A 17,970-nucleotide genomic window follows, 5' to 3' on the forward strand; every position below is an offset into this window, starting at 1 on the left:
TGGGATCGGGTTGCTCTGATCTTAAGCTCAAGGGTTTGGATAACCCCGCCATTTGTGCCCTGCTAGAGCCTCAACAGGACACATGCAAATAAGGAGAACATTTTGGAAAATAAAGTTTAATGCTTAAAAATGTACTGGTGGTAAATTTATACCTCATTTACATAAATTATAATGAACAGTAGAGCTGTGCTTAATTTGTATTTCACTTTTCACAGTGGCTTAGCTTGTTCTAGAATGGCTGTCAGGCAGACCATCTATGTATGTAATATGATGTGACTTCAAAAAGTTTATTCTCAGCTTGCCTGGTGTAAGTCGTTTACTTTGTTGGATGCCAGCATTGTGTTAACTCAGCACATCTCTGTAACTACTTACTACGAATAGTTACCGTGTCCCAAATCAAAGCTGGCTTCTAAAGTCCAGTCTGAAACCCTGCTGAAAGGTTGGGCTGATAATCTTCAGCACTCTGCATTGAACAGAACTGACGTCATACCTGCTTGGATTGTAGTGTCAACGTGTTTGAAACGCCTTTGTTGAGCTTGTGTGAAAATAAAATGTGGTTGGTTTTCAAAGCTGACAACTGTTGCCTGTCTTTAGTCTGCCACCTTCAGGCTGTCCAGCTTCTCTCGAGATTGACCAGTTCCATCCCCTCACAGTAGGAACGCGGGCGCCTTGCTTTGGGCTGCAGAGAAAGCAATTTCCTCTGTCCGTGATGAGAGACTTAGATTGCCTGGTCCTAGCTATGACAGATACTGAGAGCCGCATTCATGCTGCATCAGCTACTTCAGCTGGGTGACTTGCCCTGGCTGTAGCTGCAAAACCCTTTCATCTCTTTGGGAGTTAAATCCCTGTACGTAAAGGAGGAGCAAGCGCTTCTGAGACCCGCCCCCAACTCACGGGCAAATGGAGGCTGCGGACAAGCTGTTCAGTGGGTGGGGGAACAAAGCAAAAGCCTGAGCCCCTCTCCCCTGTCTCATCCAAGTGTGGATTCCAGGGAAGGGAAAGGGGACATGGTGTAGTCAGAGCATGATCTGAGCAGCAAGACCCCTTCCCTGGACAGGGCAGATCCAGCTGTTGGGTCAGTAATTCAAGTACATTGCACAGCTGGCGGGGCAGTTTGAGATGCATTTGTTGGCATGTTAACGGGCTTTTTGAAAAGGTTTGTTTATGGTTTGTGAGTTGCCCTCTGCCTTGGGCTGCAGGTGCTGCCCGGAGCCCTCACGTTAGGCCGTCCGCACTCCACTTACCGGCCGTTGTCGGGAAAGCTGATGCAGAATTGGAAAGGGCGCCCACTGGCCTGGTTCCATGGGCCAGCTGGACACAGAAATATCGCTGGCTTTCCCAGAGTCAATCATGGGATCATTGATGCTGCTAGAACTGGTGTCCCAGTCGTAGTGAAAGCTAGATGAGAAGACGGACTCGTTTTAAAGAGAGGTAAAAACCGTCCTAGCGCTTGGTTCTTTTGTCTACTGCAGCTTAATCGTGGCCATTACTGAAACACACGAGACACACTCTGGGCTGGGGTCCCTTCCCCACATGGGGCAGGTCCTGGGAATCTGCCTACAAACAGCTGCAGAAAACTCTGGTGGAAGGGGTAGACGCAGGGGTCTATCATGTGGGAAGCATTTCAGCACTTCATGCACACAGCCCCCGGCTGGCATACGGACAGCTGGAGGACCCCTTTGCATGTGAAGTCCCCAGTGGGCTAGTTGGAGCATGGCCTTAAACACCTTAGAGCCCTCCAGCTGTCCAGGACTAAGCAGATGATTCATCCAGTACATCCAAGAGCTACTGGAAGCGCTAGATCTGCAGGGATCCAGCAATGCCTGCACCAAGATGTACACGGTAAAAGGCACATTCCGTGCATGTGCTAGTGGCACGGATCCATTCCACTCGTGGGAATTGACGGGCAGAAAGGGATAAAACATTCTCTGGCTTTTAAAGGCTTCGCTGCTTTCCCCCAAGCAGACTCTGTAAACGTGGTGCGGGAGCCAGGGGAAAGCTGCTGTGGTCTCTCTCCGCAGCCAGAGCCCCGGCCTCAGGACAGATGGGCTGTTATCCCGCAGCGAGCAGTGTTTGTGAAACTGGAAACTTTGATTTTGTTCCATGCACGCCCCTGGAAGCCGCTGAGACACTTCTGGATGCCCCGCTGAGCTCAAAACGAGCAGCCACTGTGGAGTTGTTTAAAGCCCGACAGCCTCTTCCATAAACACGCCTTTGCCGGCCTGCAGCGCAGACTGTTCCTGTGCCAGGCCATGGCCACGGCATGTAAACTCCGCCCTTCCCTGTGACTCGCCCCACCTCAACCCCAGGCCCAGGGTTTGCTGCAAGTGGGGCCAGTGGGGTGGCAGCCAGCGAGTGGTGTGAGGGGCAGCTCTGGCCCACTGTCCCGTGGGTGTTTGCAACCCACCGTGGCCCCGGGTGCCAGAGCCACAAACCTGTGCCAGGAACAAACACCACTTCCTCCAAACTGCCCAGAGCCCTTCTCCCACCCCACCCCCACACTCAGAGCCAGCAGGCCCAGCCAAGCTGAGCCCCCTGGGCTCTGACTCTATTGAAACAGATTTGCTGGCAAGCGCCTCCCCTGCGGCCCCCACTGGTACCAGCAAACGTGTGTCAGCCTGTTCCCCAGACACAATCGTCCGAGTGAGGGGGGAGGCTGCGTGCGCCTTTGCAGGCTGAGCGCTTGGGGGCAGCACGGGGTGGGGTTTGTTCCCACACTGGGAGCTGCCCTAGGCAACCTGCCAAACGTTGAGGGCAGCCCACGCCTTGGTGCAGCTGGGAGGCAGCCACGTGGGGGGTTCTCGCATGCTCTGAAATCAACTCCCCTCCGCCAGTCAAGTCCAGGGCCGTCCTTAGGGTTTCTGGTCCCCTAGGCCTGACCTGCTCTTCCACCCCTCCCCTTCCCAGAGACCCCAGCAGCCTCCCCCCTCCCTCAGACTGTGCTGCAGGCAGCGCCTTCGGCTCTCTAGGGCCCAGCCCTGCTGTTCCATGCGCCACTGCTTCCTGTCAGGCGTGCGCAGCACATTTCATGAGGGTGTGCACCCAAAGAATTTTTTTAATGTACCCTTTGACCCCCCCCGTTAGCCACGCCCTGACCCCTGTTAGCCACGCCCCCAACCCCTGTTAGCCACGCCTATGGAGGCAACACTCTCAGGGCAAGATGGACACACGACCAAAAGTAAAAGGTGTCATGTGACACTCTTCTCCCCCTCCCCCCCAGGACTTTTCCCACCATCCTCCTACCAACAGGGATTAGTTTGGCCCCCACCATGCAGCTCTCCTGCAATTGCATTAACCCAATGTGTGTGACGTTAACTCGGGGGCGGACAGGCTGGGGGAAGTGTTCCATCTCAGGCTGTGTCTACATTGGTGCGATCCTGTGCAAAAGCGGCCGCATTTGCACCAAAACTTGCTGCCTGTCTACACTGCCTGCGAGTTTTGCACAAGAACTCTGATGTGCTAATGTATGAAATCAGGGCTTCTTGCACAAGAACTCTGATGCTCCCGCTCAGGAATAAGCCCTTTTGTGCAACTGTTCTTGCGCAAGAGGCCAGTGTAGACAGGCAACATGGATTTCTTGCGCGGGAAAGCCAGATGGTTAAAATGGCCATCGGTGCAAGAGAACGTCTACACTGGCATGGATGCTCTTGCGCAAAAGCACATGCCAGTGTAGACTCTCTCTTCTGGAAGAGTTTTTGCACAAGAACTCACATAACTTGCTCCATCCCCACCTTTCTCATGCCCACCCCTTCTTTTAAGCCTTCTCTCCTCCCCCTTCCCCTCTAGCCCCCAATGCCCTTCCCCTCTCCTCTCCTCTTCCAGGATCACCCTGTCCCCCCTCCCACTGACACCTCCCCTCCTGCCCTTTTCCCCATTGTCGCCACTTGCTCCCCCCCTGCATTAGTCTCTCCTGCACCCCTGCCCCTTGGTGCCTTCCCCTTTCTTCTCCTGACCTGCCCCCTCTCCCCCCCTCAGCACAAGCCCCTTCCTCTCCCACCCCTCCCCCTCGCCTTCCTTCTGCCTTCCCGTTTGCAGGGCTGGAGTCTGCTGCAATCGTGCCCCAGAAGTCCTGGCAGCCCGGGCTCCAGACCACATGCCGGACCTGCAGCTGGGCCACTCGCAGCCCCGGCCCATCACAACACGGCCGGTCCCGCCCTAGCGAGGCTCTGCTCCCCCGCACCCCACTTGGCGCATTTCTTTCCGAGGCGTGGCTTGGCCATTTTTAAAAACAGCAATGCCAAGCCACGCGTGACCCTGCCCCCTCCGGCTCACCCTGCGTGACCCCGCCCCTGGCGCAGCCCCGGCTCCCCCCGACGCTGCTGCCCCGGCTGACAGCTCCCCTTCCCCAGCCGGGGTCAGCTTTCCGGCCTCCTTGCTGGAATCCCTCGGCCCGGTGGGGTCTTCTGGCAGGGCCGTAAGTGCCGACAGTGCCCCTACTGGCTCCGGTGCAGCGCGCATGCGGATGCTTCCCCTCCGTGCAGCGTGGTGCCCTGCGCGACTGTGCCTGCCGCGTATGCCTATGGACGGCCCTGGTCAAGTCCCTTGCTCCTCTCGCCCCTTCCAGCCCGAGTGAGCGTGTCCCCGCGGCTCCAGCCCAGAGCAGCGGAACGCACGTCTGGGTTCCTGGCTCTCCCAAGCCTGAGGCAAAGGCGCATGTTCCTAACCCACCGGCCGCAGGAGGCGCGAAGGATCCGGTACCTGGGCCTGCAGACTGTGCGGATGGGAGGGGGCGGGTGCTGCTGGTGGCAGTCTGTGAGCACAGGGGCGTCCCGGCAGCTGCAGCAAGTGGTGTCCAGCATCTGCAAGTGGAGCCGCTCCTCGGAGTTGCTGAAGGCCGGGTTGTCCAGAGAACTGGCAGAGGCGAGCCAGGACTCAGACCAGTAGTGAGCCGACACGTCGTCAAGGCGACAAAACCGGCGGTAGCTGAAAGAACAGGGCAGGGCGTGGCGCCAGCAGCCCCCAGCCCAGCGCTGTGGAGATGCGGGTACGCGCCCATCGTCCCGCTGGCAGCTCTCCCGGGGGGGGGGAGGACTCTGCAGTGGGGAGGGATTACACCCGCTTGCTGGGGCCCGGCTCTAGGAGGCCAGGCAGCAACGGCGAGCGAGGACTTGTCGCCCGTCTCGCACAACGACCGGATACGCCACTCCCGCTGCGGGCACAGCGACGGGCCTCAGTCTGCAGCATCCCCGCTGCGGGGGGGTCGAGGAGCAACGCTCCCCTCCCCTCGCCGTGCTCCTCGCGACCCTGCGGCCTATCAACGGGGCCCTGTCAGCGGTAGATTTAGAGGGCTTTTGTCCTCCTGCGGGCCATCGGGGGCCCCTCTAGTTCTGCACTCACCCCGAGGTGACCAGCCAGGCGGGAGCACCCATGGGCTCTGTGCCGGGGAGACCCGTCGCCTGCTGGGTGAGCAGCACCCAGGCCACGCACAGAGGGACGAGTGAGGCTGCTCCGCTGGCTTTGAGTGCTGGCTGTTGTGACCCATGCACTGCACGGGTCCCGGGTTCGATCCCCCCACAGCCGAGCAGGCGCTGCCAGAGCTACACTGGGGTAAGAACAGTTCCAGGAACCCGCAGGGACGCCCAGGGCTGAGCCGGTTGGTGCACGACGCTGCCGCAGCCCTTCCCTGCCACTGCTCCCTACTCTGCGTTGATTAGCACTGAACGGCGTTGGCCTTGACCCTGAGTGTCCCCGCTGCCCTGCCAGGGTGAAGAGCCAGCGCCCTCCCCTCCCCCAGCAAGCTGCACGGCCCAGGGGAGGGGAAAGTGGTGGCTGGAATGGGCAGGGTTTTCAAATGCAGCCTAAGGGAGTTGGGCACCTTTAAAACACCAGCTGAAATTGCAAACCTAGCGGTGCCGCTGTGGCAGCAGACGGCTCAGAGCGCCCTGGGCCCTGGACACAGGAAACACGCCACGGCCCCAGCATGGCCGGAGGGGCTCTGGTCCCCCAAGTAGCCTGGCCCGCCCGCTCCCCTCCCCCGCCCCGCCTGCTGATGTGCAGCACGCCCGGCCTCGCACAAGCCGAGAACAATGGCTCTGCGCTCGTTAAGGCCCAAATTCCTCCCAGCCGGATTTCCGCTGGAGCTTCCTTCGCCTGTCCTAGAGGGAAGGCCGGGAGATAGCGCGCTCGCTGGCAGGAAACGAGGCCCAGGCCCTGGCTGCACACGCGCACTGGGGGGGACCCCTTCACCCCGCACTGACCCCTCCGGCCAGGCCACGAGGGAGGGGCCCACGCACGGCAGCCAGAAGCACCGTGGTCCTGCCTTGTGGCAGACGCAGCAGAGCCCGGGGCTGGGTTAAACGGCGCCTGCGGGCTGAGACCCAGCTGGGAGGCAGCTGTAGGTCAGGGCAGGGGTCAGCGAGAGGGGCCTGGCACTGCATGGCGGGGGGCAGGGCTGGATCCAGGTGCAGCAGCAGAGGCCAGTGACCGACCCCGGCTAAGGGTCAGGGAGCCTGCTGGGGCGGCGCTGCTCCCCCGGGAGCACAGCTCATGGGGCCAGGGCACGGGGATCCCCACGAGGGAGGCCAGGCCATGGGGCCCTCTGGGCACCTGTGGTCCCTGCCCAGCCCCAGCCTGGGAGCAGCTCAGTCCCCCCTTCCCCCCAATCCTGGACAAGCAGCAGAACCAAAGCGAGCGACGCGTGGGCAGGAGTCTGGGGGGCTCCCCACCCTGCCCCGGGGCTCCCCGCCTTGCCACGGAGCCGCCCCGACTGCTGCCCCCGGGGCGAGGCAGCCGCCCCGCGCCCTCCATCCTGCAACGCTGCAACCCGGCCCCGCCCGAGCAGGGCACCGCCCCGCAGAACCACCTCAGCTCCCCCGCGCCCCCGGAGCTGAGCCTCTGGCACGGGGGGGCATCTGGACAAGGGGGGCCGGGCAGGCTGGAGCCCCTGGGAGTGTTCCTGGCAGGGAAGGGGGCATGTGGGCTCAGCACCGGATGGGCCATGAGCGGGCGGGTTTGGGGGGCACCAGCTATTCCGGGTGGGTGTGGCCAGGCAGCGGGGGGGCGGCTCTGGGGGGGGGTTGATGCCGGCGGGAATGGATTTGCCTCCATGAGAAGAGCAGCGTCCCCAAGGGCTGGGGCACGTGCCTGTCCCCACGGCAACCCGCTCACACGGGGGGGGGCTTTCCCTGGCCCTCCCCTCCCAGGCAGCTGCCCCAGGGGGGGGGCTAGGCCAGGCAGAGCCCTGGGGCAACACCCGCCAATCTGGGAGGCTCCCCGGCTGCGCTGCCTCACCTGCTTTGGGTCTGGTCCACCTGGGCCTCCAGGAGCAGCGTCTTGACCCTCCGGACCACCAGGCCGGCGATGGCCGCGCCCAGCAGGGCCACGCTCAGCAGCACCCCGCAGGCCGCGCCCAGCAGGCTCCGCTGGGTCACCTTGTAATCGCAGCGCAGGCCCATGAACCAGTAGTCGCTGCCCACCGGGCACCTGCCGCACCACGGCGAGGGTCAGAGGGGCAGGCCCAGCTCCCGCGCCCTGCGCCCAGCCGCCCACCCTGTCCCTGGGCCCAGCTCCCGCGCCCTGCGCCCAGCCGCCCACCCTGTCCCTGGGCCCAGCCGCCCACCCTGTCCCTGGGCCCAGCTCCCGCGCCCTGCGCCCAGCCGCCCACCCTGTCCCTGGGCCCAGCCGCCCACCCTGTCCCTGCGCCCAGCCGCCCACCCTGTCCCTGGGCCCAGCTCCCACGCCCTGAGCCCAGCCGCCCACCCTGTCCCTGGGCCCAGCCGCCCACCCTGTCCCTGGGCCCAGCTCCCGCGCCCTGCGCCCAGCCGCCCACCCTGTCCCTGGGCCCAGCTCCCGCGCCCTGCGCCCAGCCGCCCACCCTGTCCCTGGGCCCAGCCGCCCACCCTGTCCCTGGGCCCAGCTCCCGCGCCCTGCGCCCAGCCGCCCACCCTGTCCCTGGGCCCAGCCGCCCACCCTGTCCCTGCGCCCAGCCGCCCACCCTGTCCCTGGGCCCAGCTCCCACGCCCTGAGCCCAGCCGCCCACCCTGTCCCTGGGCCCAGCCGCCCACCCTGTCCCTGGGCCCAGCTCCCGCGCCCTGCGCCCAGCCGCCCACCCTGTCCCTGGGCCCAGCCGCCCACCCTGTCCCTGGGCCCAGCTCCCGCGCCCTGCGCCCAGCCGCCCACCCTGTCCCTGGGCCCAGCTCCCGCGCCCTGCGCCCAGCCGCCCACCCTGTCCCTGGGCCCAGCCACCCACCCTATCCCTGGGCCCAGCTCCCACGCCCTGCGCCCAGCCGCCCACCCTGTCCCTGGGCCCAGCGGCCCCCCCCTCGGGCTCTCATCCCTGCTGCGGACACGGGGCGAGTCCCTCCCGGGCCAGCGGTGACCAGCAGCAGCCGCCCGCGTGCGCCAGGCTCCTCCCACGCCGGGGCCCCGCCCCAAATCCCGTTTCTGCTGCAGGCCCGGCCCCGGGGCCCCGCCCAGCCTGGGGGGGCCACTCACTGGCACACTGGCTCCTGCTCCCGCCGGTGCGTGCAGATGCCCTGGTTTTTGCAGTAGTCCCTGTGGCACACAGACGTGCAGCTGGCGTCGCCGTCCCCGCGGCGGACGCACTCGAAGCCGACGTGGCATGAGAAGAGCACGGCGCACGGGTCCAGCTGCCCCGCTGCAGACGGACGGACGGACGGGCTGGAGAGCTGCAAGGCCCTGCCCCACCCCCGCCTCCCCGGGGAGCCAGCGCCAGCCCCCTCCGGCTCCGCTTCCCTCCCTGCCATGGGCTGGCCAAGCCCTTCCGGCCAGGCCACAAGGCCCCTCTGCACCCGGGGGGGAGCAGCTTCCCCAGGAACCCGACGGCAGGAACAGCCTGACAGCGCCCCCATGTTCCCTGCCTGCAGCCGCTCGGCCTTCCCAGCTGCACGCCCCCCCCCCCCCAGCAAGGTGCAGCCCCCCCGAATGAGAAGCCATCCCAGGGGGTGGGGTGGGGCATTGGGCTGCAGTTGGGGGGGGAGGACGCCAGGCCATGGCCAGACCGGGGGGAGCCAGGGACGCTCCACGCTCAGCCCAGGCCTCGGCAGCCCGGCGGCTGCGCCCCCGCAGCTCACCCAGGACCACGTTCCGCAGCACGGTGGCGTTGGCGAGGCGGAGGCCGGCGCGGGCGGCGCCCACGAGCAGCGTCTCGTTCAGCAGGGCGCCCAGGCCCCGCAGCCGCGCGGCGGCGAAGAGCGCGTCGTACTCCAGCACCACTGGGCCGTCCCTGGGGAGGGCCAGACAGACGGCTCAGACCCGGCGCGCACGGCTCCCTGGGGCCCCCCCACCCCCGCACTGCTGGGCACAGAGTCAGGGGGGGTCCTACCTGATCCTCTTCACCTCCAGCCTCTGGAATCCCGGCACAGCCGCGAAGAGCGGGGCCACCTGTGTGGGGAACCGCAGGCGGCGCCATGTGAGGAGCAAACTGGCCCCAGCTGAAGGGGGCCCAGTGCCCAAACACACACACCCCACCCCCCCCTCCAGGCCATGGTCAGCAGCTGCCTCCCCCTCCCCCCGGCCCCATGGCAGCCATTAGCCATCAGGCTGGCGCCCCCCCCCCCGCACTCACCGTCTCGTTGAAACTCTGCACCAGGGGCTGCGCCCGCCAGGCGCCAACGGATCCCACGTCCAGCGCGAGTTCGCAGGGGACGCGGAGCAGGGTCGCTGCAGCGAGACAGGCAGAGGGACGCGGTTAGTGTCCGGTGCTGCGCGTGGGCCCGCAGGGAGGGACAACGTGGGGCCGCGCTGGGGAGCGCGGCGCAGGCACCCGGGCACGGCGCCATGACGCACAGCGCGTCCGCAGAGGGAGCCCCACGCGCCGGGTACGCTGGCGCCAGCTGCCAGGGAAGCAGGATGGCAGGAGCCAGGCAGGGGTCTCTCTAGCACCGCGCTTACAGAGTCAAATGTCACCAAGCTGTCAGCAGAGCGCCAGCAGCGTGCGGGTCTAGTGGTGGTGCACAGCCACACAGGCTTTGGTGCACAGAAAAAAAATTATTCTGCACGTGGATGGCAAAACGAGACGCACCGCTGGTCCTGGTTGCCATGGCCCCGGGTGGGCTCCCAGGAGAGGGGCTGATGTGGGAGATGGGGTCTTGTCCTGCCTGGCCGGAGGGGGGCTCACACTGGCTGTGCCTGGGCCAGAGGAGAGTCACTACCCCCCCCCACCCCTCCGTCCGGCTCCTGGCACATGGCTTTACCCGCTGTGCGCTGCACTTACCCCGGCACGCGCCTGCTCCTCCCTCCCCGCGGCCCAGCCGGCGGCACAGAAATCCCGCGGGGTCACGGCCCAACTGACCTTTGAGCAGAGGCGGCTGGTCTTCCACAACGAACAGGCGCTGGGCCCTGTCCCAGGCCGGCTGGGTGGTGCTGGGCAGGGGCTGCTCCTCCGTCACGGCCGCTGGGCCAGGGGTCACTGGTGGCTCCGCCGCCCGGCGCTGCGAGCTGGCGGAGACGTTGGCCCGGGCACTGCTCACGGGCTCCGGTACGTCTCTGCTCCACGCCCTGAGGGTGGCTGCCAGGGTGGGCCAGGGACGCCAGCTGCCAGCTGTTAGCCTCAGCCCTGGAGTGGGAGGGGTGGGGCTGGCCTGAGCCCTGCTGCTGCTCGGAAGGCTCCCCCCAGCCCCGCGCGGGGCGGGCGCATCGGTGGCCTGGCTGGAATTCCCTGGTTCCGCCCCGTCCGGGCGGGTCGCTGCCTGCTGGCTCAGCCGCTCGGCTGCTACCCCCCCGTGGGCAGCTGCCACTGGGGACGTGGTGGCTGTGGCATTCGTGGGCTCCTGCAATGGCGACTGGGTGGAGGCCACGCTGAGCCCCCGGGTAGCGGGAGCCCCCGAACTGTCCGTCTCTAGGGAGAAGGGGGTGCTCGGCCCTGGCCCGGGCGGTGCAGGGGGCTCTGTCGGACTGAGCGCCGTGGCTGCCGGCCTATCAGCTCCAGCAGGCTGGCTGGCGGGCGGAGGAGAGGTGGCTGGCAGGGGGCCTGGCCCCTGGGGCCCAGCTTCCCCACTGGAGACCCCGGGGGACAGGCCCTCCTGAGACGTCATTGTCCCGGCGGGGAGGGAGGCTGCGCGGGAGCCAGGTGGCAGGGAAGACACGTGCCCGGACGGCGCCATATCGGGCGCGGCTGTGACCGTGCTGCGGGGCTCCCCTGGGCCCGGCCCTCGAGTCCTCTCCGCAGGCGTGCGGGGGAGCCAGGCGCGAGTCCGGGAGTCTCTCGATGGCCACTCTGGGGCTGGGGTTGGCAGGCTGGGCTCCGGGGCACTCCCAGGGAGAGACCCGTTCTCCAGGCCGGGCTGAGCCAGGTCGGCCCCTGGGCTGGGCGCTGCGGGCTGGGCCAAGGCGGAGAACAGGCCAGAGGCCGAGGGGCTGGCCAGAGGCCCGGGGGTCCCAGCGTAGGCTCCTGGCAGCCTGTCTGGGGAAGCCCCGGGGAGCGGCGCAGCCCACGACGTCCGTTCGGTGCGTGTGTCATTGGGGAGAGACACGTCCAGGTTTTCTGGGGCTCCGTCAACGCCGCTGAGTCCTGGTGACTCCTCCGAGCCAGCCGCCTCCAGGGCGTGCTCCAGCCCCTCCCCCGGCCCGGAGGCCCCCAGGGGTCCCACGCGAGGGGTACTGGGCTGGCGCCGGGGGGCAGAGCGAGCTGCTGTGGTGAGTGGCCCTGGCGTGCTGCCGTCGGGGCTCCCGGCCGTCGCTGTGGCTGGCTCGGCCGTGCTGGATGAGCCGGCCCCCCGCGGCCCGGTGACGCTCTCCCAGCCCTCCGGCTGCACCTCCCCGGTTCCCAGAGCCTCGCGCGGGGCAGCGGCCGCCGTGCGCAGGGTGAGCTCCGTCTGTCCCCGCCGCAGGGCGCCAGAGCCCTCCGTGGGGCTTGGCAAGCCGGCTCCTGTGCCAGCCAACTCCGGCGTAACAGCAGCCCCCTTGTGCGCCGCTCCCTGCCCCCCTCCTGCAGAGAGCTGAGCCCCGCGGCCCCCGGCGCTCGCCCAGAGAGCGGGGCTGGGCCCCGGTGCAGAGGGCGGTGGGGAGGTTACTGGCAGCCGGGTGTCTGCAGCTCTGCCCGGGCTGGTCTCTGGCCTGGCGCTACCCGGGGTGAGAGCAGCCCCCAGCGTGTTCGCACCCCGTGGCCCCAGGTCCGAGGGCCCCGGCGGGAGCGCGCTCTCCCCGCTGGAGTACCCCGGGCCCCTGCCTGCCAGGGCACTGGTAGGCGTCCAGGCCCATGAACCCGGATCCCCACGGGCAGAGCCAGGCAACCCTGGGGGGGACCCTGCAAGGAGGGTGCTGCCCAACGGGGAAGGCGGCTCCTTCGTCCCCCTGGTCCCCAGAGAGCCTGGCACTGACGTGGGGTCTGCTGCCCGGAGCTGCGACCTAGCAGAGAAGGCGGGGCGGCCGGTCCAGCCGAGGGGCGGCCCCATTCCTGCAGCCGGCCGGTGCGTTGGTGCCCCCAGCACGCGGGCTGTGTCCCCAGGCGCAGCGGCCGCTGCCGGGGCTGGCGGCTCCTCACGCTCGGCGCTCGGCCCGTCCGGGGGCGGGGTCCTGCTCCTGCCCGTCCCGTCCGGGGGCGGGGTCCTGCTCCTGCCCGTCCCGTCCGGGGGCGGGGTCCTGCTCCTGCCCGTCCCGTCCGGGGGCGGGGTCCTGCTCCTGCCCGTCCCGTCCGGGGGCGGGGTCCTGCTCCTGCCTGTCCCGTCCGGGGGCGGGGTCCTGCTCCTGCCCGTCCCGTCCGGGGGCGGGGTCCTGCTCCTGCCTGTCCCGTCCGGGGGCGGGGTCCTGCTCCTGCCTGTCCCGTCCGGGGGCAGGGTCCTGCTCCTGCCTGTCCCGTCCGGGGGCGGGGTCCTGCTCCTGCCCGTCCCGTCTGGGGGCGGGGTCTTGCTCCTGCCTGTCCTGTCCGGGGGCGGGGTCCTGCTCCTGCCCGTCCCGTCCGGGGGCGTGGTCCTGCTCCTGCCCGTCCCGTCCGGGGGCGTGGTCCTGCTCCTGCCCGTCCCGTCCGGGGGCGGGGTCCTGCTCCTGCCTGTCCTGTCCGGGGGCGGGGTCCTGCTCCTGCCTGTCCCGTCCGGGGGCGGGGTCCTGCTCCTGCCCGTCCCGTCCGGGGGCGTGGTCCTGCTCCTGCCCGTCCCGTCCGGGGGCGGGGTCCTGCTCCTGCCCGTCCCGTCCGGGGGCGGGGTCCTGCTCCTGCCCGTCCCGTCCGGGGGCGGGGTCCTGCTCCTGCCTGTCCCGTCCGGGGGCGGGGTCCTGCTCCTGCCCGTCCCGTCCGGGGGCGGGGTCCTGCTCCTGCCTGGCTCTGGCGTGGTGGCATTTGGCGCAGAGCCCGGGCTGGCAGGGCGGGGGTGGGGAGCCAGGCTGGGGCTGGTTGACCTCCCTGTGGTCTCTTGCGACTCCATTTCCCCAGCATCTTCCTGCAGAGGCCCTGGTCCCGCCGGGGCTCCCGCGCCTACGGAGAGAGGCAACGCCTGGGCGAGGGCAGGGCCGGAGCTTGGAGCCCCCAGGAGGCACCTCGCCGGGGGGCGGAAACGCTTTCCCAGCCCATGGCTTGGGGCAGGACGCCTGGGTTCCCGTCCCGCCCCGGGCCGGCCCGGCAGTGCCCTGCGTGCAGAGTGGGGCTATGGCCCGGCCCCCTCCCCCGGCCCCGGGCTGAGTCGCTGGGGGCTGCACAGGTGCCACACGCCGAACGGCCCCTGGACACCGCTGGGGGGTCTCGTCCCCTGCTCCCCGGGGCACCGAGGGGGGCAGGCGAGGTCTGAGCCGGGCTTTGCCAGCGCAGCCTTCCCCCTCCGCAACGGGGCTGGGCCCAGAGGGGTGGCGAGGGCCTGAGAGCGCCTGGCAGCTCCTTGGGGCTGGGCCAGGGAGAGGAGCTGCAGAAAAGCCCAGCCCCAGCCAAGGCCTGGGGAGGCGGGAGAGCCCCGTGGACTGGCCCTGCCTGTGGGGCGGGGGTGACAGAGCATCCCTTCCCGCCCCGGGATCAGACAGGCAGGCTCCCCGCCGCTTGCCCCGCCCCCGCGAGCAGCCTTTACCTGGGCGGCAGCCTTCCCCCATCGCGGTCCCCGGGCCGAGGCCGGGCTGGGCCGAGCCCTCGGCGGAGCAGCACAGGGCCAGCCGGGCGCACCACTCCACAGCGACTGCGGGAGAGCAGAGGGGGGCGGGTCACGCAGGCCCAGGCCCTGGCGCCGGGGGCAGGCCGTGCACCAAGGCCAGCCCGTGGGAGGCAGCGCCGGGCTCTGAGGCGTGTTCCTCCAGCAGGGCTGGCTGGGAGGTTTCCAGCCCGGGGCCCACGCCAGGCTCAAACGCCTTCCTCTTTGTAACCGCCCTGGCAACGGCGGGGCCTGGGATCCGGGGAGCACCAGGCACCCCGCACTCCCCCTCGGCCAAGCTACGGGGCGGAAACGCTGAGGGCCCAGGGCTGGCGCCGCCCTCCGGCTGAGACAGGAGGGAACCAACCCGCCTGCATTTCCCACACAGGCCTCAGAAAGTCCCTCGCTGGCAACTGGGTCCAATCCTCCCCGCCCAACTCTCCAGGAAACCAAAGCCAAGCCGGGCGCTTTCGCCCACCGCCCCGGCTGGAGCAGCCGCACTGCTCTGGCATCGGGCTGGGGGGCTCCCAGACGCGCGAGAGACCCTGGCACGGCGACAGTCACCGTGGCCTAGACCCGACCTGGCCGAGCGCCTCCCAGAGCCGCAGGGCCCAGAGGTGTGATGGAGGAAAGGACCGAGTGCACCTCGTGACAGCCCTGCCCCTTCAGGCAGCTTTAACTAGGGACTGCCCCAGCAGCCCAGAGCCGTGCAGGGCTAATGACGCGGCTGCACGGTTGCCCTCCGGAAATCACATGTAGCATGGTCCATAAGCCCACTGCTCTCACGCGCTCTGTTTTCCTAAAGACTTGACAGTCTCTGCAAAGGCAAGACCCTTCCCCTGCCTCTCCCCCAGCAGCTCGGAGCTTTTCTCCCTCCAAACCCCATGGAGTCATTTTTCAAATACAGTCCCTTTGCCTGACACCCCTTTTGCTGTACACAGCCACTCACTGGGGAAGTTAACCCTTTGCAGTGTCAGGTTTTGCCGAAGGCCATTTCCTGGGAAAGGAAAAGCTGAGGCATCATTTAAAATCCATCTGGAACTCACCAAACCTCCTCTATCACCACCAGCAGTTGCAGGAACAAATGAAATCAACCCCTCTCCACCAAACCTCCATTAGCTGAACACACACCAGGGGAGGAGCCTTGCTGATGTGCAAAATGCTCCCCCCCTTTCCTGAAGTCCCATTCAGCCAAATAAACTCCATGTCCCCCATTTCGTTCAGCTAACCGAGCCCATGCACCACGCACACGAACGGTACGATTGCAGCATACAAAAGACCAGGCCTAGATCTGTACGTGAGCGCAAGCTCCCGGCCTATTCGCTCGGGGAGCACCACAGGAGGCGTTTTGCACTGCCTGTGTGCAGAGCCCCCGACAATGCAGATGCCCTGCTTTATTGTTCCAAAGCTTCACAGTCACTGCAATGAAATTCAAGCAGGCGCTTTCCCCAAAACACCAAACAGCCGCTACTTTCAGCAGACGAAGGCGACATTTTTTTTTTCCAAAGCAACATGAATCATGGATGCTCTCCCTGGGGACAGATTACAGGGAATTTTCTCTTCAGGGAAATAGTTCAGCCCTAGGCATAGAACTGGCTTTTGCAGGGTTTCTAGCCATTTCCTCTGCAGCCGTTGGTCCTGGCTACTGCCAGAAGCCACATACCATGCCACAAGCACCTCCCCTGCAGCGAGAGCCGTCTGGGGAGCCCAGCGCCTGCTTGGGGACCCCTGGTGCCACTCAGCCAGGGCCCCCCACTGCTCTCCTGATCCATTTTAATGGCCTATTTCCTACTGGGACCCCAGGCAGATGTCTCCTGCAGACAGCAGAGTTCTGGGTTCACCTGCCTTTTGGCCAGGACCAGAGCGCACCTGCCCCCCTCACCCCGCACCTGCAGTGACATTCGCTCTTCCCACTCGCCGGCCCGTTGGCTCCTCAGGGCAGGGCCTGGCCCAGTGCATGGGCAGCAGGCTGCTCAGGCCACGTGGAAATGGTTCCAGTGTCTCCAAATGGCTCTTAGCCCAGCAAGTGGCAGTGAGAGGGGAATCCCGGCTCCCTCTGATCCAGGGGCATAGGCAGACAGGGGCCCGCCAGTGGGCTCTGATTTAGGATGGGTGGGCAAGGGCAGGAGCCACCAGGGCCACCTCTGCCCAGCTCCAGTGCCCTAGGCGTGGAGGGGGGATAAGCGCCCCCCCCCCATCAGGCACTACAGCCGGGGAGTGGAATTGTGGGCTTGCCCCATCTGCCCGGCAATCCTTCGGGGGAACAGGGTCAGGGTGGTGGGGCTCACCCAGCCCTGGTGGGAGAGAAGGGGTCGGGGCTGCAGGGGCTTGGCCAGCTCTGCCCAGGGCGCCTGATGGGAGTGGGGTCGGGCCACGGGGGCTGGGGCGCTCTTACAGGCCCCCACACCCCAATTCCACTCCCTGGCAGGAGCACTGGGCAGGTAGGACAAGCCCCCTTGGCCCAACCCTTGGCCCCAGCTGGAGCCAGCAAGCCCCCCCCCCCGGGCACCACCCCTGGGTGCCAGCCCCCCTTCACTGCGGGACCCCCCCCGTCTCCCGGGTACCACCCCTGGGTGCCAGCCCCCCTTCGCTGCGGGAAACCCCCCCCGCCTCCCAGGCACCACCCCTGGGTGCCAGCCCCCCTTAGCTGCGGGAACCCCCCCCCCCGCCTCCCAGGCACCACCCCTGGGTGCCAGCCCCCCTTCACTGCGGGAACCCCGCCCCCGCCTCCCAGGCACCACCCCTGGGTGCCAGCCCCCCTTCACTGCGGGACCCCCCCCCCCCGTCTCCCGGGTACCACCCCTGGGTGCCAGCCCCCCTTCACTGCGGGACCCCCCCCCCCCCGTCTCCCGGGTACCACCCCTGGGTGCCAGCCCCCCTTCACTGCGGGACCCCCCCCCCCCCGTCTCCCGGGTACCACCCCTGGGTGCCAGCCCCCCTTCACTGCGGGACCCCCCCCCGTCTCCCGGGTACCACCCCTGGGTGCCAGCCCCCCTTAGCTGCGGGAACCCCCCCCGCCTCCCAGGCACCACCCCTGGGTGCCAGCCCCCCTTAGCTGCGGGAACCCCCCCGCACCAAGCCGCTCTTCAGGGGCGGGGCCGGGCCATGCTCTGAGCTGACCCGCAGCCCTGCGAGCCCCGGCCCGGGCCGAGCGCAGCGCGGGGGGGCACAAGCGACTGTCCCCGGCCCGCCCGGCTCTTACCTGCCGCGCCCAGCAGGGCCAGGAGCGGGCGGCGGCTGCCCATGCTGCCCGCGGGCGGAGCGCTCGGCGCGGCTGCCGGCAGCGCGGAGCCCGGGCTCCGGAGGGAAGCGGCGGCAGGAAACCCCCGCTGCGGACAGCAGCGCAGCGCAGCCCGCCCCATGCACCCCCCTGGGCCCCAAACCCCGCCCCTCCCCATGCACCCCCAAACCCCGCCCCCAGGGCCCCGAACCCCGCCCCTCCCCATGCACCCCCAAACCCCGCCCCCAGGGCCCCGAACCCCGCCCCTCCCCATGCACCCCCAAACCCCGCCCCCAGGGCCCCGAACCCGCACTGCCCCTCCCCTCCATAAACAACCCCGCCCCTAGTGCACCCCAGCCCCCGCAAATGCATCCCCAGGGCCCCAGGCTGCATGACTCACCGCAGACATCACAGCCCGCCTGCCATCCACACCCCCTTGAAAAGAGGCCACAGCACATTGGACAGGCACCCACAAACCACACAAGGATGGTGTGGCCACACAATGCAAGCGCAGCACCCTGTCCGCACCCCCCGCCCATAAAACACAGGCGTTTGCACTGCTCAAAAACACACAACACCTGTACACCACACACACATTGTGCAAACACCCCCCCCCCAAATCACACGTAGGGGTCAAGGAAGGTCTGGTAACCCCAGTGGCAAAGAGGGAAGCCTGGGTTGTTCTGTAGAAACGTCTGTCACACGTCCCCAATGCACAAAGAGCGGCCCCCCAAATGCAGGTTGAGA

General features: G+C 67.5%; 1 protein-coding gene across 2 annotated transcripts in view; it reads right to left on the reverse strand.

The window, feature by feature from the left end:
- Positions 1-17,383, reverse strand: part of LOC142818647 (uncharacterized) — an 18,378-nt gene extending 995 nt beyond the window's left edge. The window contains exons 1-11 of one of the 2 annotated variants that reach the window (XM_075899927.1): positions 17,206-17,383; positions 13,947-14,051; positions 10,253-13,366; positions 9,527-9,621; positions 9,284-9,342; positions 9,033-9,184; positions 8,434-8,596; positions 7,231-7,422; positions 4,699-4,923; positions 1,245-1,398; positions 1-679 (exon numbers count right to left, since the gene is read on the reverse strand). The exon at positions 1-679 is cut by the window's left edge and continues 995 nt beyond it. In XM_075899927.1, coding sequence (XP_075756042.1) covers positions 605-679; positions 1,245-1,398; positions 4,699-4,923; positions 7,231-7,422; positions 8,434-8,596; positions 9,033-9,184; positions 9,284-9,342; positions 9,527-9,621; positions 10,253-13,366; positions 13,947-14,051; positions 17,206-17,365 — 4,494 coding nt within the window. In that variant the 5' untranslated portion in view covers positions 17,366-17,383 and the 3' untranslated portion in view covers positions 1-604. Of the gene's footprint in view, positions 680-1,244; positions 1,399-4,698; positions 4,924-7,230; positions 7,423-8,433; positions 8,597-9,032; positions 9,185-9,283; positions 9,343-9,526; positions 9,622-10,252; positions 13,367-13,946; positions 14,052-15,049; positions 16,509-17,205 lie in introns of those variants that run through there. The other variant, XM_075899928.1, reaches the window with a different exon arrangement.
- Positions 17,384-17,970: the final 587 nt, after the last annotated feature.

The sequence above is a fragment of the Pelodiscus sinensis genome, chromosome 16, assembly GCF_049634645.1.
Source record: "Pelodiscus sinensis isolate JC-2024 chromosome 16, ASM4963464v1, whole genome shotgun sequence".
Taxonomy (NCBI): domain Eukaryota; kingdom Metazoa; phylum Chordata; order Testudines; family Trionychidae; genus Pelodiscus; species Pelodiscus sinensis.